Consider the following 24797-nt stretch of genomic DNA (forward strand, 5'->3'; position numbering starts at 1 on the left):
ACTGGGGACCCCCCATTTAGTTTGACTCCGTTCCACAGATAAATATTGTGGATCTAGCTCGTAGATCATCTATTTTTTAACTTTTGCCTCTTTCTTATATTATTTGACAATTTAAAGTTTTTATAGTATAGTTTGTTGATTACTTTTGATGCAGTAATGGTCTTTTTCTTTTCTTTGTTTAAAAACAATATATATATATTATTAAACAGGTCTTAAAAGTCCTTATATTGTCACTTCACTGTCATCTGGGGACCCCCCCAAAATATTATGGGGAGTGGACCCCCCTGGGGGTCCAGACCCACAGGTTGAGAACCACTGCTGTAGATTACTACAACATCAGGTAGGCTTAATTTATATAATTAAAAAAAATAAAGAAGGCACAAAACAGCACAAATGACAGATTCACTTCATAAGAAACAGACAAACAAAGCAAATTAAATGTCCTCATTCAATCCACTGGGAATGAGAGTATAATATCTGTAGGAGCCATACTATGTGATTTATACTTTATATTACTCTGCCACTAGAGGGCGGTATGGCCAGAGGTTCATCGTGCCAATCAAGCTCTGCTCACAGCAGGTGTTGCTGCTGACAGAGGAGAGATCAGTTTTTGAATGTGCTTCCTGTTGGGCTCTATTTGTTTCAATTTTTTGTACTGAAATCATATCATATTAGTGAGTGACGGACAATACGAGTGACGGACAATAAATACAGGTACTGGACTGGACATCGTTTTTTTTTAAAAACTGCTTTGTTTTGAATCAACAGGACCTTGTTGTTTCAATGGGAATCAGTGGAGCAGTGGTGGAAAGTAACTCATTACATTTACTCAAGTACATTTTGAGGTATTACTTGTTGTAATTGTGTGTGTGTGTGTGTGTGTGTGTGTGTGTGTGTGTGTGTGTGTGTGTGTGTGTGCGTGTGCGTGCGTGCGTGCGTGCGTGCGTGCGTACATGTGGATATTGTGGCCTCACTGGCCTAACCTAATAGTGACACAGCTAAACCAGTAGGGATAGACACATGTTTCATATCAATAATATTACATTTTATCTATAACATTATATAGATAGAGCATGTACACATCTAGATTATCTATTACAAATATATACGGTATATTAGAGCTTGTACCAGATCCAATCATCTGAGCGGGACCACCACTGGGGGAGGTTGGATACCGATCCTGAAGAGCTGAGGATTTTTCCCACTGGCCAATCCATGATGACTGGGAATGGGATTCCTCTTCTAGCCAACCGAGCACTGGAGCGGCGAACGGACTGGGTGTTCTCTACCGCTCCTTCTTGGCTACGATGTTGGCTGCTCGGAGGCAAGGTTTCTGGACGGGCTTCCATCTGGGTCTCCTCGATGAAGACGTCCTCCTCACCCTCCTCTGAATACGAATCGTCCTCCTGTTCACCAATTTGGAACATGATCCGTACCAGAAGAAGGGTGAGTAGAGCAAAAATAAATTAAATCGCATCTGCTGGCAGAAGTTACCGCTTTAGGGGTGATCGCTAGTGTTGATCCGAGTTTCACACTGACAGCTGTACAACCGGCACTGACAGCTAAGCGCGTAGAATGAACAGAGAACAGAGGCTGCTTAAATCAGTGGTTCTCAAACTTTTTCATGTCAAGGACCCCCAAATTGACCCGCGGACCCCCATTTGAAAAGATATGCCAGGGACTCCCCATAAGAGAAGACTTTTACGGCTCTAGCAGTGATTCTCAACCATTTTACCCCTAGTTTGACATGCATTAGGCGATGGACCCCCATTTAATGGCATTTCTATCTCTGGGACCCCCCATATTGTAAAATCAATGTTAATTTAACTTTGAGAGTGTATACATGTTACCAAATGGACCCGCGTCGAACGTCGAACGTCGAACGTTTGGGGGTACAAAATCATGGGATATTTTATTCTCTCTCTCCCCCTCTCTCCCTGTGTGCGCGCATGGCTGTCCCCCCCGCCCCACACAGAGACGTGCGTGGTGTCACTCTCTCCCCGTTTATTTTTGCAGTACAAAGCCTTGACTACAGCACAACGTGTGTGTGTGTGTGTGTGTGTGTGTGTGTGTGTGTGTGTGTGTGTGTGTGTGTGTGTGTGTGTGTGTGTGTGTGTGTGTGTGTGTGTGTGTGTGTGTGTGTGTGTGTGTGTGTGTGTGTGTGCGTGCCAACATACGCTGGTGGGTGAGTACGCACCGTTTTTCGCCTTCAGCCAAATGCAGTGCATTTTTGCCACCTCCGCGACTAATGTGACGCAACGGGACTTTTGAGATGGCCATGCCCAAAATAGGGTGCCTTATTCGGATACATGCGTGTGACTGGCCGCCCCTGCCGGTTCTCTGATTTTAAAAAAAAAATAGGCTCTGTCATGATTAATTGACCACACATATGAAGTGAAACAACTACATTCTATCCAAACGATATCTTATAAGTAAATTCCGTGCGTCAAAGAAGAAGTTTGAGTGCTTTGTGAAGTTGAAAAGTCCGGAGAAAGCTGGCCACAGAAACAATGGACAGAAACAATGGCTGCTGTTCGTGTTTGAGCGGCGACGCTGATAGGCTGGGAGAGTGAGGTTGGGTTGCCATGTCCAGGTATTGTAAGCGTGAAGTGGGTGTAAATTGGTTAGAGAAAGTGCGTCGACGCATGCGCAGTGCGCAGCTTTGTGTTTTTTCATGAAGCTGGTTGCTTGTTGCTCGCGCACGATCTGGCAACAGCGGTGGATACGCATGCGCAGTGTGCAGTTTTTTTTTTTTTTTTTTTTCCCCGTTTTGTACCACCAATTACCGCAAGTCTGCGGATTGTAGTATAGATGAGGTCCGGACTGCGAGACACCTCCCTGTGGACCCTATATCTTTTTGGGGGATTCTTGGAGGGGGTGTGAAAAAGTATTTGAATTGTTGTTCTGTGGTTTTCATGTTTACTTTCATGTATGTTTTCATACTCTGCACCAGATGCGGAAATCCCGGGGGGTACGGGGGAGATTTGTCTCCCCCTAGTTTCAGATTCAAGATCCAAGTCATTTAGAATAATACAAATAAATGTTAAAATAAAAAATACTTATATAATAGAACCTGAACCCACTTATGCATCGTAAGTTATTAATAATGAAGAATTAACATAACACAGTGTCAAATTAGCTAGATTAGAGGAAAATAAAAAACTAAAACTGTTGGCGCGCGCTCTATGCGCGCGGGGGACCCCCTCTAGCCTCAACCCAGATTTGCGCCGCTACTTTGCACCCCAGTTTTATTAAGTTTGTTGGTTGGGAGGGGATCCGATTATGATAAGCTGGGCTCGATTGACCGACTTAAATAAACGGACCTTTGCCTTATTCAAAAAATTATTTGTGGACCCTCAAGATTTGTAGTTGAGTACCCCTGGCCTACAGATATCATACTTTCATTCCCAGTGGGTTGAATGAGGACATTTAATTTGCTTGTTTCTGTCATTGTGCTGTTTTGTGTCTCCGTCCTTTATTGTTAACTTTTTTTAATTATATAAATTAGGCCTACCTGATGTTGTAGTACAGTAGGATATTGTATTAACATACACAGAAAAAATTGGACAAATCTTTTATTCACTTAATTTGTTTTACACCATACACAGTTTAAATTCACTTTAAAATGAAATAAACCGACACAGGTTAAATTCAAGCCCAGTTGCACCAGTATTTTTAAACCTATTAGCAGTTGTATTTAAACTATCCTTTTTTCACAGGAAAATATGAGACGGGTTAAACCCAATTGAATTGTATGACTATAATGAGTTTTTCCAGCAGTTTTGTTTTATTATTTTCAGATAAAAAAAGTAAGATGTTACAAAATGTAAGACATTATACATTACATGTCATAATGTTGAACTCTTAAGGTCCGTACACACCGTGAACGTTTATTCTGTGCGATTAATTTGCATTAATTTACTTACACTGTTTGTGTTTATGAGGAGGCTACATGCACACAGAGCGCGGTTAAGCTACGTAATTATTCTTCGAAACGAGGTCGATTTTTCAGCGCAAATACAATTATGAACCTGTATGAAATGAATGAGCCATTACCAAAATTAAAGTTTTATGGGAAATAACCGCCTCCAATTTTCGTTTTGTTTATTCGCGTCGCTCCTGGTGTGTAATGACCTTTATTCCTAGTTTTCTTTTATGAATTCAGTTCACATGACTTAAAGGCATAGTATGTAACTTTGCCCTGTATTTACAATACTTTTCTTTTTTTTTTTACCAATAGCTTCCCTCTATACCAGCAGTCAGCCACTGGAGTAGTGTAGTGGTGTTTACCTACAGAAACACTGCCCACTCGCTGTATTTTGATGTTTTCACAGTTTGTTTTGGTAGACGGGGACGTTTTTGGTCTACCAAAACAAACAGTGAAAACTCCATAAATACAGCGAGAGGACAATGTGTTCCTGCAGGTAAACACTACACGACTCCAGCGACTGATGACTGCTGGTATAGAGGGAAATACATATTTTTTTATTATGTAAACACATGGCAGTTACATAATACTATGCCTTTAATATTAACCATTTTCAACGTGGTGTCCCTATTTTGGTCATTTAAAATGTTATAGACGTGTTGCTACTGACATGTCTGGTGATATCTAAATTCAGTGAATGGGCTAAAACTTGGTGGAAACAAAGAGAAAAAAATAACAGTATCACACAACCAGTGCAAAGACTATTACTATTGAAGGGTCATCCTTCATATGAGATCCTATCGGAATCGTCCTATCAGTATCATCCTTCATATGAGATGCAATCTGGATCATCCTATCAGGGTCATCCTTCATACAGGATGCTATCAGATTCGTCCTATCAGGATCATCCTTCATACAGGATGCTATCAGAATCTTCCCACATATGGGATGCTATCCTACATGGGATGCTATCAGGATCGTCCTACATATGGGATGCTATCAGGATCGTCCTACATATGGGATGCTATCAGGATCGTCCTACATATGGGATGCTATCAGGATCGTCCTACATATGGGATGCTATCCTACATGGGATGCTATCAGGATCGTCCTACATATGGGATGCTATCAGGATCATCCTACATATGGGATGCTATCAGGATCGTCCTACATATGGGATGCTATCAGGATCGTCCTATATTATGGGATATATCTGGGGATATATGTCTGATATGGACACGAAAAACCATTGCAGATGGACCTTTAAAGGAGGCCATCACCAATTTTCAACCTATCTTCATATAATTGGTCCTCACTAATGTTCATTATAAGATGACACCATTCTGTCTACTCGTTCCGTGTCTCAAAGGAGGGCTTTGGACAATTCAGAAACCTGCCCACCAATGTCTGTCACCAGTAAGCAGGTTTGGTCACTAGAAACAAGATGTCATTGGTGGGCAGGTTTCTGAACTGTCCACAACCCACCAATGAGACGCGGAGTAAGTAGACAGAAATGGTGCCATCTTATAACGAGCATTAGTGAGGACCAATTAAAATGAAGATAAGGTTGAAAATGGGTGAAGTGCTCCTTTAAGTGGTTTAAAGCTCCCTCATTGTCAGAACGGACTTCCTCTCCCGTTTCTTCTTCTTCTTGTCTTCCTTGTGGAAGATCCTTCCATCAGCCTGCTCCACCCACCTCACTTTGATGTCTGCTGGCGCCCCCTGGTGGTCCTTCATTTTCTGCTTCATCTGAGACACAAAGCAGAATGACTCATGGTTTGATGTAAAGTGTCCTTGGGTTCATGAAAGGCACTATATAAAGCTATTATTAATATTATTATTATTATGAACAGTGTCTGGTCATCATCATCTGATCGTGTGTTATACATGGTCAGGGTTGGATTACCACTCAGGCCCGGGGGCCCAGGAGCTCGGGAGGCCCTCATGTCGATAACAGAGCCCCAAAAGTCCTACTGAAAACTGAAGGAATGGCCTAAACATTCACTTTGTAGACGTCACAACATAGAGTAAGTAGTAAGTAAATAGATCAGATTGGATTGCTGTGGTGGAGGGCAACACCTACCATCAGCTCCCTGTACTTTACCGCACGACTTGCTGCACCTAAGCCATGCTACTCATATACTGAGTTGGCGGTGCCCGGGATCGAACCCATCATAATGCGTGCATGTTTATCCCGCCAGTTTATCTATAGGACTTTAGAGGGGGCATGCATAAAGCAAGTTCAAAACGGCATTGAATCTCTAAAATCCTGGTAGGGTTAGGGTTTAGTCAGTGGACCTGCCAGGGGTGCATTTTACAAGTCTCTGCCAGGGGCCCATTGTCTCATAATCGACCTAAATGTACATTGTTGTTCATCCACTTTCAAGCTGGTGTTCCTCTTTGGGGCATGTCATCAGTGGTGGAAAAGGTACTCAAATGTTCTACTTTTCTGCAATGTAGTAGAAATACTCTGTTAGGGCGCGCTCTCACCAAAAGTTGTCTGGCCGCTGTTAAACGCAGGTTGTGCGCGGCCACAGTTTTTTGCAGACAGCGAATAAACCTGTCACTCACATTCAAGACCGTCCCCGTAGCACCATGTTGCTTCCTGAGTCTTGGGACGGTCCGCCTTCGACTCACCCGATTGTACAGAGGGAGAAATTCAGCTCCTGCCTTCAGCAGTTTTATGCTTCCAATGGACAAGTCGCGTAGAGCAGATAAACGCAAGGTCTGAAGCATAAAACTGCTGGAGGCAGGAGCTGATTTTCCCCCTCTGTCCAATCGGTGAGTCGAAGGCGGAGGAAGCACCATGGTGCTCAAGGCAAAAGGCGGTGCGGGCTACGGGGAGGGTCCTGAAAGTGAGTGACAGGTGCGTCACTCCCGTTTTTTAGAATCCGCTGGCTGCAAAAAACTGTGGCCGCGCACAACCTGCGTTTAACGCTAGCCGACCATGTTTTGGTGGGAGCGCGCCTTACAAGTAAAAGTCCAGAATTCAAAATGTACTTGAGTAAAAGTACAAAATTATTGGTATCAAAATGTATTTAAAGTACCGAAAGTAGAAAGTAGTCATTATGCAGAATTTCCCAAGTTTTCAAATGTATGCTAATCTTAGGCCTATATATTGTAGTGGAGTAAAAGTACAATATTTGCCTCTGAGATGTAGTGGAGTAGAAGTAAAAGTATTGAAAATTGGAAATACTCCAGTAAAGTAAAAGTACCTAAAAATGTTACTTAAGTACAGTACTTGAGTAAAAGTACTGAAATTTAAATGACCAAACTGAGGATGTCACTGGTAGGCAGGTTTCTGAACCCACAGCCCTCCCCTGAGACACACAGTGAGTAGACAGAAATGTTTATCTCATAATGAGCATTAGTGAGGACTAATTTTATGAACATAGGGTTGAAAATGGGTGAAGTTCTCCTTTAATTAATAATACAGTTTGATTCTACCTGCTCCAAAATGGCTTCCTGCACTGCAGGGTCGTTCACATCCAGGGAGGAGCTCGTGGTCAGTTTCACTCTCAACACGTGTTTCTCCACTGGTGCTTTGAAAAGAAACACCCATTTCATTGATTAGATTCCAGATAGTATAAGCAATATTCTTCACAGTATAATGAAGTGAAATTAAATATATATAAAAGAATAATTATAATAAAAGAAAATTCAAATCGACCTTTGCCCTCATCTCATCCTTTCTTTGTTGTTTTAGTGGATTTATTCTATAGATTACCTTTATACACTGGTACCACACGTTACTGATTCTGAACGTTACAACTGAATATTAAGTATGACACATTATATACCTTTAGATTTAATTTGACTTAATGAATGAATTATGAATCTAATTATATTTCTAATGGTGCCACATCTTGCTGGCTGGGTATTGGGGGTAGTTTTCGAATGAACCAGACGGCTCCATATACAGTCCAGTAAAATTCTCATTTAGGGCCCCCAAAAACCTTGGGCCAGCTCTGAACCGCAGCACTTTATAGCCAAAGTAACCGTGAGTTATCAGTTATCACTTACTTACCACTGTAGCAGATGAAGGAATGTTTTTTGTCACATTTCCAGTCTTCCCATTTGGACCGACCGCCAGCCATCTGTGCAGCACATGCGCCTGGACCACTATCTGGTTCCCCGCTCCTCCAGTTCCTGAATGAGGAGCTGCTCCCATCGGACCACTTCCAGGAGTCTCGGTACAGACCGATCCAGTACCATCCCTCGGACAGCATGTTGTGGATCTCCTGGTTCTCAGCCTGGTTCCTCACACTGGCCAGGTCTGTGTGTTTCTCCCTGCACTCCCTCTGAGCCTCTGACCATGTCAGTCGTTTTTTAATGATGATATATTTCCCTATCGGTTCTGAAAATAAACTACAGTGAGTTCCTGTAAAGAATGTACTCAATATGGCCGTTTGATACAGACCCCTGTTTGATAAAAAGCTATTTTTTATTTTTATATATATATATATATATATATATATATATATATATATATATATATATATATATATCCCTGGGACCCGAAAATGGACTGGAGCATACAAATGGAACCAAATTTGGTTCCATTTGTACTCTCTCAAGTATCGAGTATTGATGTCGATTCAGGAGTATCTTGAGTATTGATTGATTGAATACTTTTATCAGACAGAAATGCGGAGGTACATACATTGACAGACATGAATGCAGTGTGTTATATTGTGTATTCTGGCTGTCCGCACCGAGACATGGCTATCACCATTGATAATGCTGTGGTGACCTCAACTCGGACTGCGAAGAATCTGGGTGTGACCCTGGACGATCAACTGACGTTCTCGGCAAACATCGCATCAGTGACAAGGTCCTGCAGATTCCTCCTCTACAACATCAGGAGGATTCGCCCCTTCCTCACGGAGAAGGCAGCCCAGGTGCTCATCCAGGCTCTCGTCATCTCCCGCCTGGACTACTGCAACTCCCTCCTTGCTGGTGCTCCGGCATCTGCCATCAGACCTCTGGAGCTTGTTCAGAAAGCTGCGGCTCGTCTGGTGTTCAACCGCCCCAAGTTCTCCCACACAACCATCCTTCTCCGTTCTCTACACTGGCTCCCCGTAGCGGCTCGCATCCAGTTCAAAACCCTGGTGCTAGCCTATAGGGCAGTGAAAGGAACAGCTCCTTCTTACCTCCGGGCTATGGTCGATGCCTACACCCCTGCCCGACCACTTCGGTCTGCCACCTCGGGGCGACTGATTGCCTCGTCACTCTGGCCGATCCACACGGTCACGACTCTTTTCTGTTCTGGCCCCACAGTGGTGGAATGAACTTCCCACTGATGTTAGGACAGCAGAGTCACTGCCCATATTTCGCCGCAGGCTGAAAACTCACCTCTTCAGGAAACACTACCCTTCCTCTCTGCCTGACCTACTTGTTGTTAACTAGTTGTACGAACGCTTGTTTTCTATTGTTGTATTGTTTATTGGATCTTGTTTAGTCGATACACTTAATTGTTTTAGCTCATGCTCATTTGATTTAGCTATTTTGTCTCATCTGTTTAAGGAAGTAGGTAGCTGATATATTGCACTTTTACCTTAGCGCTAGGTATACTCTTGGTTGCTTGTTTTTGCAGAAAATGCACTAAAGACTTCTGGTGATTAGTAGTTTTCGTTCCCCACCTATGTTGAATACACTTATTGTAAGTCGCTTTGGATAAAAGCGTCTGCTAAATGACTGTAATGTAATGTAATGTAATGTATTCAATCCATGTGTTTGGCATATTAATGTTTGCACAGCCTGGTGGAGCATACGTTTAACATTACTGTCCTCTTTAAAAAATGAATGAACTTGAATAAACACTAGAATAATCAAAGTTACTGTAGCGACATTTCATGTAAGGTACGGTATGTGCCAGTAGTGAAAAGTAACTATGTACATGTACTCAGTTAGACCCCGTGAGAGTGTACAAATGGAACCAAATGGACCCTTAAAGGGGAAATCCACCCATTTTCAATATTTAACTATGTCATTAATATAGCATAAAGGAGTTGTGTGGAAATGAGAAAAAATTTAAAAAAAAATTAACATTGCAAAAAAATTTAACATTGCAAAAAAAATAACATTGCAAATTACACCATGATGAGTCATCACAGTGTCATTTGCAATGTTAATTTTTTTGCAATGTTAAATTTTTTTGCAATGTTATTTTTTTTTTTTTTTTTTTCTTATTTCCACACAACTCCTTTATGCTATATTAATGACATAGTTAAATATTGAAAATGGGTGGATTTCCCCTTTAAGGGTCTCCCAGAGTTACTTCAGTACTAAAGTACAGTTTTTAGGTAATTATACATAGCCTGCGAGTTAGTTCTGGCAGCATACACTCGAGAGGTTACATTGCTCATTCTATGTGGCTGTTTACAGCGTCGTGCAAGATCCATACGTCATACACTGACGTGGCAATCAGCTGTCCAATTGGGCGGGTATTTAAGTTCTCTTGAATCGGGCATTCCATCCGGTTGTGTGTTCTAGCTTGTTGTCATGCGGCCTTTGCTCCCACCACCACCCCAGCACCACCAGTAGGCTCTGCTATTGGTCTGTTCCCCATAGGGGGTTGTTATGTATATCTATCTCCCTGCTCTTAATGGTTAATGATGGCTGTATGATTGTGCTGAGCAGGGACAAAAAATTTAGCCAAGTATATTACATCCACACTTGTATTCTCATTCTATTATATTGATTAAATATATTCGGTCTATAATATTGGTTCAATCTATTCGTGAGTTATCTGACAGAACTATTATTGCATTTTTGAGCCCTTGCTGGGTGACAGAGGTTCTTCCTGGGCATACTGGGAGTGTGTGTGCTAAGTTTCACAACGATCGGTCCAGCGTTGCCCAAGATTAGCTGCTCACGGACGGACGGACGGACGGACGGACGGATGGACGGAGGAACGAACAGGGGCAAAAACATAATCGCCGCCCCAGCAGTTCCGGCCTGGTGGAGATAATAAACACATCTCACCTGTGTGGTCAAAGCAGATTGAATGGTGCCGAGTTTCACAAACGTAATCTCTCCATTCACCATTAGCATACATGACGGCACAAAGTTTGTTTGGTTCGTTTGGTTCTCCAGGAGCCCATTTGCTGAACTTGTGTTCCTCTGCATCTTTGTAGAAGCGTTCATCTGCCAGTGACCATCTCCAGTTGACATCGTTATACAGGCCTATCCAGGCTACCTTAAAAGAAGTGACACCAAAGTCATTAACCTATGCATGGGCAAACATTCAGTGAAAATAGCAGATCTACAAGCTTGCAGATCGGCTTGTAGATCGACTTCACACGTGGGCACCGCACTCCCTCTGGTTGTCTTATTAACTTGAATTAAAGTTTTAAACAACTCTTCAAATTGTATTACTGGGGAAGACTGGAAGTGGAACACTGTCCTAGATAAAGAATTAAAAGTCCCCAAGACCTAAAACTTTTTGATATAATCTTTCAGGTATATTTTTCACAATAACCATTCCACATATATGTGTTTTTAACAACTTCTCTAAACACTATTAACACCATTTGTATTCACAAGTGTCTGCTCCCAACACTGCTGACTTTTTTTCTTCAGCACTTTAATTTAACTTTTATTTTCTACTTATTTTTATTTTATTTCTATTTTATTTTTTCATCATGTGTTTGCTCTGAGTCTTAATGTTTTATGTAAAGTAATTCAAAGTGCTTTCCACATCACACAGCAAATACATTTGCCTAGCCATGTGATGTGGTTCTTCTTTGAACTGACCCATATGGCCGTCCTTGGAGCTTTGCATTCATTGTGAGCTTGTAATGGACTATGTTTTTTAATTTAAAAAATGATTAATTAATTAATTGTTAAAATAAGTGTTAAATAGCTCTATATTCCTCTAGTAATCATTGCTATTTAATGTTTGTTCAGTAACAGGGGTCTGCCTGTCTCTCCAGCTCTCTTTAGTAATTAGAAAATACATTTTCAAGTTGGGATATCAATTTCATCCATTTAGGAGAGAGTACTCCTACAGGACATAGGATAAGCAATTGACATTAGAAGTGATGAAACTGGCAAACCATCTGAAAATATCTTTTATGTTTGACAAAGAGGTGGCCCACAATGGAAACAAGCTTTGTCTTTTTTGTGTATAATCCACGTTGGCGTTTTTCTAAATAGTGACATTGTTGTGAGTTTTTTTTAGAAATGACCTTTTGACGATCACCCCATAGTCAAGGCCCGGACAGCTTGGGAAGAGGAGCTGGGAGCACACCTAATAGACGCTGGAGACCAGTGGTGGGACAAAGCAATACACAAAATCGGAACAAGCACACCATGTGCAAGGCTAGAACTTATACAGTTTAAGGTATTACATAGGGTTCACTTTTCCAAAACTAGACTATCGAAAATGTTCCCATCCATAGTAGACCAATGTGAAAGATGCCACTCCTCACCATGTAACCTGAGTCATATGTTTTATATCTGCTCCAAACTTAATACATTTTGGAATGATTACTTTGATACTCTGTCCAAGGTTTTGGGTCTCGAAATACATAAGAACCCCTTAATAGCCATATTTGGGGTCACAAATGGCTGTGGTACTCGGACCAATTCCATACAATCAGATGTACTAGCTTTCACATCTCTATAGATGGGTTTCCGCGCGACGTCATCACAGAGCAGAGTGTGCAATCTGCGCATGCGGGAGGTAGAACGACCCGGAAGTGCCATTCACTCTATTGTTATTTTCGGGATTTAGATAGGCATAATGCTGCTATTATAGGCATAATAGGCATAATGCTGCTATTATATACAGACAGATACAACTTCCGACAAATCATTTTTATTGAGTAAAGAAGATATTACAAACTGCATCATTTAATCTACTTTCATTAAACCCGGTGAAGACCATTTATTTTATCAATGTACAATGGCCAGAGCTGCTGCGGGTAATAGCGCCCTCTACAGGCTCTTCCCTCCACTGCGCGCGCATCATCCTCTCATGTTTACAAACGGGAAACCCATCTATTGGCGAGACGCTGTATTTTACTTTTGTGGAAAACCTCTAAAGCTCCATCCACGTCCATGTGGCTCAGGGATGTGATGTCTTATATTAAGCTGGAAAAGATTAAATATTCCGTAAAGGGCAATTCCGCTATTTTTTCCCATAAATGGGATCCATTTATCACTTATTTCAACTCACTACAAACTCTGCCCCCTGACTGAGTCCCCCCCCCACCCCACCCTACCTGAAAGTACCAGAAGTAGAAAGTACTCATTATGCAGAATATGCCATTTCAAAAGTTTTCAAATGTATAAAAATCTTTTGAAAATAGCAGATCTACAAGCTCACAATGCGTCGCATGATCGCATCTATTGTAGATCGGCTATTTTCAAATGGTCGAAATGTACATACAGGGCTGAAGTGGTAAATGTATGTTTTGTAATAATAATCGAAATCTACAAAGTAACTAGTAACTAAAGTTGTCAAATAATTGTAGTGGAGTAAAAGTACAATATTTGCCTCTGAGATGTAATGAAGTAAAAGTACAGAAAATTGGAAAGTAAAAATACCTCAAAATTGTACAAAAGAAGTACAGTACTTGAGTAAATGTATTTAGTTACTTTCCACCACTGGGAAAAAAAACACAAGCATGTTTTTAAACCGTATTTGTTCCACCTCAGCATGATTCAAAAGCAGGTGTAAGAAAGGCGTAAATGAGTTAAAATATTTACTCCATCCACCATACGGTCCAGTGTGTTGACGTCCTCCAGGGTGTGTACAGTGGCCAGGTCTGTGAACTTGTCCCTGCAGAACTGCTGAGCATCTGTCCAGTTCATTGGGTAATATACAAAATGGTACTGATGAGGGACACATAAGGACAGGCTCCACAGCCCTGTAGGATAAAACACAATACAATACAATATACATGTTATTGTCTTCTACCACTGGACTGTCCACTGTTTTCTTATAGCAACTATTCTATCGATTACTTTTTCAACTCAGTGAATCGTAAAGAATTCTAAAATATATATCTTTTTTTATTATCGATTAAATCGATTTGTTTGATTGACTGTTGCACCCCTATTGTCTGCACATCTGAAAATGTCCCTTTGTATTCAGTGAGGTGAAAATAAAAGCAGACAAGAGTAAAAATGTAAACTAATACCAGGACAGCAGAGATATGGTTTGGTTCATATTTATAATAGAACAGCAGAAATATAGCTGTTTGAAACAGCCAAGTAGACAGTCATATTAACAGATATATTAACAGTCATGTTAACAGTCATATTAACATTCATATTAACAGTCATATTAACAGATATATTAACAGATATATTAACAGTCATATTAACAGTCATATTAACATTCATATTAACATTCATATTAACAGTCATATTAACAGTCATATTAACAGTCATAAATAAGAATAGCAGCACTTACCTGCTATGGTCACAACACCCAACAGAGCTTGTGTCTTCATTCTACAGTTGTCCTCTCTACATGTGACTGTACTGTATTTAGACCATTGGAGTGTCCTGAGTTCATTTGGGTGACAATTTTACTACTTTCCTACTTAAGTTATTTGTTTGATAGCCTATATCTTTCATACAAAACATTCAAAGCGCTGCAGGCTCACGAGTCACGGCTGACGGCAAAGGAAATTTCATGAATCGCTTTAACCCTAGCCTTGCTTTTTCTGACATTCTGTCAATACAGCAGATCTGCAAGCAATGTGAAATGCTAGTGAGCTTGCAGATCAGCTAGTTTCTGATATTTGGTGTAGAGCAGTGGTTCAAGTGCCCTCTTGAAAATCCCCCAAGCATTCGTGGCCCATTATTATGACCGGGAAAGCATCTGTCACTTTAGATGTTAACCACTCTCAAATCTTTTGAAAATAGCAGATCTACAAGCTCACAATGCGTCGCGATGAGCTTGTAGATCTGCTGTTTTCAAATGGCCGAAATGTATATACAGGGCTGAAGTGGTTAATGTATGTTTTGTAATAATAATCAAAATCTACAAAGTAACTTGTAACTAAAGTTTTCAAATAAATGTAGTGGAGTAAAAGTGCAATATTGAAGTGGAGTAGATGTAAAAGTACAGAAAATTGGAAATACTCCAGTAAAGTAAAAAAATATGTACTTAAGTACAGTACTTGAGTAAATGTACTTTCCACCACTGGGAAATGGATAAAAAATGGGTGTGGGGCTTAGTGAGCCGTCTGTAGGGACACTAGTGTTCATTATGCTGCTTTCTTTCTTGTGTTAGTTAGTAGGTTTATTATTGTGCGTTGAGTACTGACTTTTAATCATTTTGAACAGTATTTGTTTGTATGTTTTTTTATGTGAACTCCAGGCAGACGGGTTGCTATGGCACCAGCTAATCAAATCAAATGAAAACAAAGCGAGTCATGTGGTTCAGATCCACTCCAGAAGACACATCCAGTCTATCAGAGGTTTGTTTATAACCAAATAAGTCTCTGTTCCATCAGAGGGATAAACACTTTTATAATGTAACCCTTCTTATACCATTGTTTTGTTACACAGGAATTGTTAGAAAACAAATTTAGATTTTACTTGAGTAAAAGTACAAAATTATAGTTTTCAAATGTATAAAAATCTTTTGAAAATAGCAGATCTACAAGCTCACAATGCATCGCATTGTGAGCTTGTAGATCTGCTATTTTCAAAAGGCCGGAATGTATAGGGCTGAAGTGGTTAATGTATATATGTTTTGTATAATTAAAACCTATAAAGTAACTAGTGACTAAAGTTTTCTATTAATTGTAGTGGAGTAAAATATTTTGCCTCTGAGATGTAGAGGAGTAGAAGTAACAATATTGAAAATTGGAAATACTCCAGTAAAGTAAAAAAAATACCTAAAAACTGTCCTTAAGTACTACTTAGTTACTTTACACCACTGGTTAGATGTATGGTTAGGTGTAGCTGTAGGGTTTAAAGCAGAGAGGTGTCCAGACCTTTTTTAATGGGGCCATATTCCAAAATATGAAAATACCTTAGGGCCGACTGCATCTCCTGTCATACTGTACCTTACTGTACCTTACTGTACCTTACTGTACCAATGTCAGATACAAATGCATCTCATTACTAGCCTGATTATCAGCCTGAAGCTGAGTGGGCGGGGTCTATGGTTTGGAACCAGGCTATCACATTACACTTGTTTTCCCTTCACATGCATGCATTGCTATTATATTTACAGTCCAATAAATTCAATTGTCTTTTGTTCAAATGGCAGCGTAGCCAAATCAAATGTACCCATGTGTGAAAAGGTCTGTACAAAAATGAAAATAAAATATAAATTATTAAGAACCAATTTCTTTCACATCTTGAAATGGAAAAAAAAAAAACATGTAGTCAGAAATCCTTACAAAATGAGAAATAGACTATTTGCCCGTGCAGGTTCATTTCAAAACACACTGAAACTTCTTTGAATGGATTTCACATATAGGCCATATGACAATAGTGCCAGCTAGGCCATAAATCATACTTTTTAGGAAGGTATTATTTATAAAAGCTGCCCTTGTGAAAAGTAAAAACGTGTAAAAATGTCTGGTTTAAATAATGAACTTTAGTTAAAAACGTTTTATCCCACGATTTTGGAACCCTTTTTTCACCCGGTGCCAATTATCTAAGTGATCCTGGCCGCTACACTCCCCCCACCAGCCTAGGGAGCCCAGGGTCATGCCTCCTTCAATGCATGAGAGCCAACTGACCTTCTTATCACCTGACAGGGGGGAGTTTCCCCGGTAGGACGTAGCGCGTGGAAGGAACACGTTATTCCAACCAGTTCCTTTCCCCTCCATCAGGCGCCCCGGCTGTCATGGGGGAGGCGGTATAGCGAACAGGATTACTGCATGTTTTTGTGAGGGTATTAACTACCCTAGGAGACACGGGGAGAACATGCAAACTGCACACAGAGTAGGCCCTGTCGCCAACCCCACCTAGGGTATGGGTGCTGATGACGCGGAGGAGAAGACACGCTATCGCGTTTTCAATGGATGAAATGGTTATTAGATTGTATATGCTTTTTTCCAAAGAAATCTGGACTGTATACGGCGTATACAGCGTAACACGGTAGAACACACCACTGCGCGTTGTTGCATTCAGATCCTACACACTTGCATATGATGCTAATGTTCTAAATATCATGTATATAACTGCTTTCACATAAGCTATCTGTATATGCACATATTTTTAATTGTTTTATATAACCTGTTTTCTACAGTATGTCTTTCAATATATTTCACTCACTGCTTTACATCTGTGACTGTTCTGATTCCTATTGCACCCATCAGCTCCTTTTATGGAGGAAATACGGCTGAATATAGTGATATGGCTATCGCAGATGGACCGTAAAGGAGCACTACACCCATTTTCAACTTATCTTCATATAATGAGGTCCTCACTATCGCTCTTTATGAGATGGCACCATTTCTCGCTCTGTGTCTCAGAGGAGGGCTGTGGACAGTTCAGAAACCTGCCTACTAATGTTTGTCATCAGTATAGGCAGGTTTGGTATTTAAAAACAATTTTTTTTAAACGTTTTTATGAATGCAAGAGAAATGTCCTCTATTTCAGCGTGCTAACATTTCAGGAGGAGAAAAGCTGTAGTTTCTATTAGCTTGGAATCCCCATTCATCGATGATGTCACTGGTGGCCAGCTTCCTGAACTGTCCACATCCAGCCCACGCTCCCACCAATGTGACACAAAGTGAGTGGATGGAAATGGTTCCAAGGAGGCCAAAGGGGGAGGTAGTTATCACTTCTCCCTTAGACAGGAGACCCCCCCCCCCCTTTTCTTCAATTCTTTCTTCAAACATTTGAGTACTTTTACTTTTGGTACTTTAAGTATTTTAATGCCAATACTTTTGTCATTAGTCAATTTTGAAACAGAGAATTTCTGCATTGCAGTATTGATACTTTTACTTAAGTAAAAAAATTGAGTACTTTTTCCACCACTGCCATATAGTTTACATATATATAGCTCTGTACATATAGTGTTTTATATTTGTGATGATATTTAATATTTGGTGCTATTTTTATGAATTCATCAATTGTTGATGAATTGAATACCTAGGACCCCAATGGAAACAACACCGCAAGGACTTTTTTGGTTTTATCCTTTTAGACAAAGTGTTTTACTGTACTCGTGCTGTTTTACATTTCTGTCCAATTAAATATTCAATCAATCAATCCATCTTATAAAGAGCATTAGTGAGAACCAATTAAAATGAAGATAAGGTTGAAAATGGGTGAAGTGCTCCTTTAAGTGGTTTAAAGCTCCCTCTTTGTCAGAACGGACTTCCTCTCCCGTTTCTTCTTCTCCCTCTTCTTCTTGTCTTCCTTGTGGAAGATCCTTCCATCAGCCTGCTCCACCCACCTCACTTTGATGTCTGCTGGCGCCCCCTGGTGGTCCTTCACGTTGTGCTTCATCTGAGACACACAAAGCAGAATGATTCTCATGATTTGATGTAAAGTGTCCTTGGGTTCATGAAAGGCGCTATAAAGCTATTATTATTATTATTATTATTATTATTATTATTATTATTATGAATGAACAGTGTCTGGTCATGATCATCTGATCCAGTATTATACATGGTCAGGGGTAGCATCGCGTAGCCAGACTATATCACTGTGTGGATATGAGTCTGGTGCTTCTATGAGGAAGATTTTTTTCCAAGGGGCGGGATCAAAATAATGGCTCTGGACCAACTACCTACAACCAACTACCAATTACAGTCGCCCATATTTGAATACTGGGCCCTGATTGGTCACCCCAGACTTCGGGAGCAGGAAATTGATTCACAACGGAACGGTGCCAGACCCAAATCGCCGAGGGCAAATGTTTTTTTTTTGCACTGGCAGATGCGTCTGGTCCCAGGCTAGGTCAGGGGAGGATTACCACACAGGCCCAGGGGCCCAGGAGCTCAGGGGGCCCTTAGCTTAGCTTAGCCAGAGCCTTTGCGTGAATTGTCGCCGTTATTAACTTTGCATTTCTTGTCAAATAAGGGCTTAGTAATTCATGTCGATAACAGAGGCCCAAAAATCTTTGTATATGTCACAAGATAGAGTAAGTAGTAAGTAAGTAGATCAGATTGGATTGCTGTGGTGGAGGGCAACACCTACCATCAGCTCCCAGTACTTACCGCACGACTTGCCGCACATAAGCCATGCTACTCATATACTGAGTTGGCGGTGCCCGGGATCGAACCCATCATAATGCGTGCATGTTTATCCCGCCAGTTTATCTATAGGACTTTAGAGGGGCATGCATAAAGCAAGGTCAAAACGGCATTGAATCTCTAAAATCCTGGTAGGGTTAGGGGTTAGTCAGTGGACCTGCCGGGGGTGCATTTTACAAGTCTGTGCCAGGGGCCCATTGTCTCATAATCTGTCTAAATGTACATTGTTATTCATCCACTTTCAACCTGGTGTTCCTCTTTGGAGCATGTCATTATAGGTGGAAATTCTCAAATGTTCATACATTTTGAAAGTTATTCAAAAAAATTGGTTGTGGTCCTGGCATGGACAGCAGACATTGACATTGCTTATGATGCTTATGCTTTTTAGTGAGGACAAATGTTATGAACATAAGGTTGAAAATGGGTGAAGTTCTCCTTTAATTAATAATACAGTTTGATTTTACCTGCTCCAAAATGGCTTCCAGCACTGCAGGGTCGTTCACATCCAGGGAGGAGTTTATGGTCAGTTTCACTCTCAACACTTGTTTCTCCACTGGTGCTTTGAAAAGAAACACCCATTTCATTGATTAGATTCCAGATAGTAAAGCAATATTCTTCACAGTATAATGAAGTGAAACTAGAATTTTCGCAATTCTGGGAAATTGCAAAGTGTGGTTGCGCCGACGCCAGTTGCGGGTCGCGCCGCCGGGACGCGAGGAATGCGCCGGGAGGAATATCGTCGGTCGGAGGCCGCGCGACGTGGGATTCGAATTCGGCGCCGATCGGATCCCACGCTCGTGATACGTGCCATTTTTATTAGGCCCCACCCACTAAATAGGCCCCTCCCACTAAAGAAATAGGCCCCTCCCATAAATGTGACGGGGCAATTACGTTGTCACTTCATTCCTGAGATTACTTGTTTTTCCTTTTGAGAGGATTGATCCCCCCAAAAATCATGTTTTTGCATCAAACGGTCACATTTTGCGCATTTGTGGCGACCCCTATGGATCAAAGTGGAAATGCTAATGGGGATTCGTCGAGTGAACCACCATTGACATGTGATTCAAATTTGGGATGGACTGGACGTTCTGTTCGTGATTCTTGGCGTTTTTTTGTAAAACAGGCCCCTCCCACTAAATTTGGATGCCAATTACGGAAGAACAGTATGGACTATCAAAATGCCGTTGGATATGTGTACTGATTTTTTTTAGATTTGGACAAAATATGTGGGAAGAGGAGCTAAAAGTGTGTTTTGAAGAAAATTCAAAATGGCGGAAAATCTATCCAAACGCAAATGGGCACGGCCTATATAGGGAGTTGCGTCATGACCCAAGGAATCCAGGGGAACATTTTTTGATTCTACAACCTAAGGTTCAAGAGTTATAGGCCAAAAGGTAAAGTGGGCTGTTATAGCGCCACCATGAGGCCGACTGGTGTAATTATCTTTTTAAATAATTGTGCACTAAATTATTAACCTCCCCTCCAAGTCTTGTAACTCTACCCCTTACGGTTTCTGAGAAAAAAATACTTGAATGGGAGGTTTTTCATTTTCCCATTAAAGTGTATGGGGACATTTAATGCACTAATACATCAATATCAATTAAACTATGTAACCAATCTCTTAGCAAAGTACAAGCAGTCGATTCCCGGTGAAGCCGGTCAATTTGACATACGACACGAGTGTGGGAAAAATAAACTGTGGGAGAAATTGCGCGGCAAAATAAAGTTTATCTATAAAGATTAATAAAGTCGGAAGAGTATAGGCATTTACTATGTACAATTTAGATTTAATTTGACTTATTATGAATCTAATGATATTTCTAATGGTGCCAAATCTTGCTGGCTGGGTATTGGGGGTAGTTTTAGAATGAACCAGACGGCTCCATATACAGTCCAGTAGAATTTTCATTTAGGGCCCCCAAAAACCTTGGGCCAGCTCTGAACCGCAGCACTTTATAGCCAAAGTAACCGTGAGTTATAAGTTATCACTTACCGCTGTAGCAGATGAAGGAATGTTTTGAGTAACATTTCCAGTCTCCCCATTTGGACCGACCGCCAGGCATCTGTCCAGCACATGCGCCTGGACCACTATCTGGTTCCCCGCTCCTCCAGTTCCTGAATGAGGAGCTGCTCCCATCGGACCACTTCCAGGAGTGTCGGAACAGACCGATCCAGTACAATCCCTTGGACAGCATGTTGTGGATCTCCTGGTTCTCAGCCTGGTTCCTCACAATGGCCAGGTCTGTGTGTTTCTCCCTGCACTCCCTCTGAGCCTCTGACCATGTCAGTGGCTTTTTAATGATGATATATTTCCCTATTGGTTCTGAAAATAAACTACAGTGAGTTCCTGTAAAGAATGTACTCAATATGGCCGTTTGATACAGACCCCTGTTTGATAAAAAGCTATTTTTTTTAAATATATATATATATATATCCCTGGGACCCAAAAATGGTCTGGAGCCAGGCTAACCCAAATTTTCACTGTAAAATCCTTAGTGTTAATTTAACTGTGAGAGCATACAAATGGAACCAAATTTGGTTCCATTTGTACTCTCTCAAGTATCGAGTATTGATGTCGATTCAGGAGTATCTTGAGTATTGATTGATTGAATACTTTATCAGACAGAAATGTGGAGGTACATTGACAGACATGAATGCAGTGTGTTATATTGTGTATTCAATCCATGTGTGTGGCATATTAATGTTTGCACAGTCTGGTGGAGCATACGTTTAACATTACTGTCCTCTTTAAAAAAGGAATGAACTTGAATAAACACTAGAATAGAGAGAGTGAGAGTGTACAAATGGAACCAAATTGACCCTTAAAGGGGTAGTTCACCCCCAAAATAACTTTTTTTCTATTGATTACTCACCCCATGGAGCCTTGAATTCATAGATATTTTTTTGTTTTTGTCACATTCCTAAGCCAATAATTTGATTATAATAAATTTGTCCCCATTGATTCCGGTAGGAGACACAAATGCATTTGTGTCTCCTACCGGAATCAATGGGGACAAATTTATTATAATCAAATAATAAAGGAAGGAATGCGACTAAAACAAAAAAATATCCATGAATTCAAGGCTCCATGGGGTGAGTAATCCATAGAAAAAAAGTTATTTTGGGGGTGAACTACCCCTTTAAGGGTCTCCCAGAGTTACTTCAGTACTAAAGTACAGTTTTTAGGTAATTATACGTAGCCTGCGAGTTAGTTCTGGCAGCATACTGTACACTCGAGAGGTTACATGCATTGCTCATTCTATGTGGCTGTTTACAGCGTCATGCAAGATCCATACGTCATACACTGACGTGGCAATCAGCTGTCCAATTGGGCGGGTATTTAAGTTCTCTTGAATCGGGCATTCCATCCGCTTGTGTGTTCTAGATTGTTGTCATGCGGCATTTGCGAGCCCTTGCTGGGTGACAGAGGTTCTTCCTGGGCATACTGGGAGTGTGTGTGCAAAGTTTCACAACGATTGGTCCAGCGTTGCCCAAGATTAGCTGCTCACAGACAGACGGACGGACGGACGGACGGACGGACGGAAGGAGGAACGAACAGGGGCAAAAACATAATCGCCGCCCCAGCAGTTCCGGCCTGGTGGAGATAATAAACACATCTCACCTGTGTGGTCAAAGCAGATTGAATGGTGCCGAGTTTCACAGACGTAATCTCTCCATTCACCATTAGCATACATGACGGCACAATGTTTGTTTGGTTCGTTTGGTTCTCCAGGAGCCCATTTGCTGAACTTGTGTTCCTCTGCATCTTTGTAGAAGCGTTCATCTGCCAGTGACCATCTCCAGTTGACATCGTTATACAGGCCTATCCAGACTACCTTAAAAGAAGTGACACCAAAGTCATTAACCTATGCATGGGCAAACATTCAGTGAAAATAGCAGATCTACAAGCTTGCAGATCGGCTTCTAGATCGACTTGGGCACCGCACTCCCTCTGGTCGTCTTATTAACTTTAATTAAAGTTTTAAACAACTCTTCAAATTGTATTACTGGGGAAGACTGGAAGTGGAACACTGTCCTAGATAAAGAATAAAACATCCCCAAGACCTAAAACTTTTTGATATAATCTTTCAGGTATATTTTTCACAATAACCATTCCACATAAATGTGTTTTTAACAACTTCTCTAAACACTATTAACACCATTTGTATTCACAAGTGTCTGCCCCCAACACTGCTGACTTTTTTTCTTCAGCACTTTAATTTTACTTTTATTTTCTACTTATTTTTATTTTATTTCTATTTTTTGTTATGTCCTTTTTATCATGTGTTTGCTCTGAGTCTTAATGTTTTATGTAAAGTAATTCAAAGTGCTTTCCACATCACACAGCAAATACATTTGCCTAGCCATGTGATGTGGTTCTTCTTTGAACTGACCCATATGGCCGTCCTTGGAGCTTTGCATTCATTGTGAGCTTGTAAATGGGCTATGTTTTTTAATTTAAAAAATGATTAATTAATTTATTGTTAAAATAAGTGTTAAATAGCTCTATATTCCTCTAGTAATCATTGCTATTTAATGTTTGTTCAGTAACAGGGGTCTGCCTGTCTCTCCAGCTCTCTTTAGTAATTACTAAAGTAATACATTTTCAAGTTGGGATATCAATTTCATCCAATTAGGAGAGAGTACTCCTACAGGATATAGGATACGCAATTGAAATTAGAATTTATGAAACTGGCCCATCTGAAAATGTCTTTTATGTTTAATAAAGAGGTGGCCCACAATGGAAACAAGCTTTGGCTTTTTTGTGTATAATCCATGATGGTGTTTTTCTAAATAGTGACATTGTTGTGATGTTTTTAAACTGCCAATAAAGTATTCTATCTATCTAAGAACTGGAGAGACGGCGAGACCCCTGTTACTGAACAAACCCTCTTTAACAAAGATCATCAGAATATAGAGCTTTAGATTGAAGGATATGTTCTCTTTTGGCCATGGTGCAGTATTTATCACTGTCATTGTCAGTCATTTCTTTGTATAGGCAAACAAAGTACCAAGGCAAACAAAGTACATTTTACTCAAGTACTGTCCTTTATTTGAGTATTTCACAGGGGGGGGGGGGGGGTTCTGGCTATTAAAAGCTATTAAATGTTAACAGAATCTAATCGCAATAATGTTTTATCTGTTATTCGATAAAATATCTAGTTTGTATCAACTTGATCTCTCCTCTATTCTATTGAAATGGAGTCTGAAGTTACAATGGTTTTATATACAGTAGGAAGGAGGCATGTCGGATAAAGTTAATATCAAATATCTAAATACTGAAACAAGCAGTGGTGGAAAAAGTACTCAAATGCTTTAATTAAGTTAAAGTATCAATACTGCAATGTAAAAATACTTTGTAAGGGCGCGCTCCCACCAAGAGTTGGCTGGCCGCTGATAAACGCAGGTTGTGCGCGGCCACAGTTTTTTGCAGCCAGCGGATTCTAAAAAACGGGAGTGTCGCGCCTGTCACTCACTTTCAGGAGCCTCCCCGTAGCCCGCACCGCCTGTGCCTGCTGCCTTGAGCACCATGTTGCTTCCTGAGTCTTGAGACGGTCCGCCTTCGACTCACCCGATTGGACAGAGGGAGAAAATCAGCGCCTGCCTCCAGCAGTTTTATGCTTAGTCGCGGAGAGCAGATAAACGCAAGGTCTGCGCGACCAGCGGAAAAATCTGCTCTT

At 40.8% G+C, this 24797-nt stretch overlaps 1 protein-coding gene and 1 long non-coding RNA gene across 2 annotated transcripts in view; one reads left to right on the top strand and one right to left on the bottom strand.

Moving 5' to 3' along the window:
- LOC308096228 overlaps positions 1-24797 on the top strand; it is a 183580-nt gene that overhangs the window by 59195 nt on the left and 99588 nt on the right. The gene's annotated exons all lie outside the window — the stretch shown is intronic.
- Positions 5528-14394, bottom strand: LOC308097409 (C-type mannose receptor 2-like; the record flags this gene model as incomplete). Its single annotated transcript, XM_080445165.1, has 6 exons — positions 5528-5677; positions 7376-7470; positions 7956-8285; positions 10916-11129; positions 13646-13806; positions 14355-14394. 6 exons carry the CDS (start codon positions 14392-14394, stop codon positions 5528-5530), a joined length of 990 nt encoding a protein of 329 aa, XP_080301291.1.

Source organism: Gymnoscopelus braueri, assembly GCF_963280865.1.
Source record: "Gymnoscopelus braueri genome assembly, chromosome: 12".
In the NCBI taxonomy this organism is placed as follows: Eukaryota; Metazoa; Chordata; class Actinopteri; order Myctophiformes; family Myctophidae; genus Gymnoscopelus; species Gymnoscopelus braueri.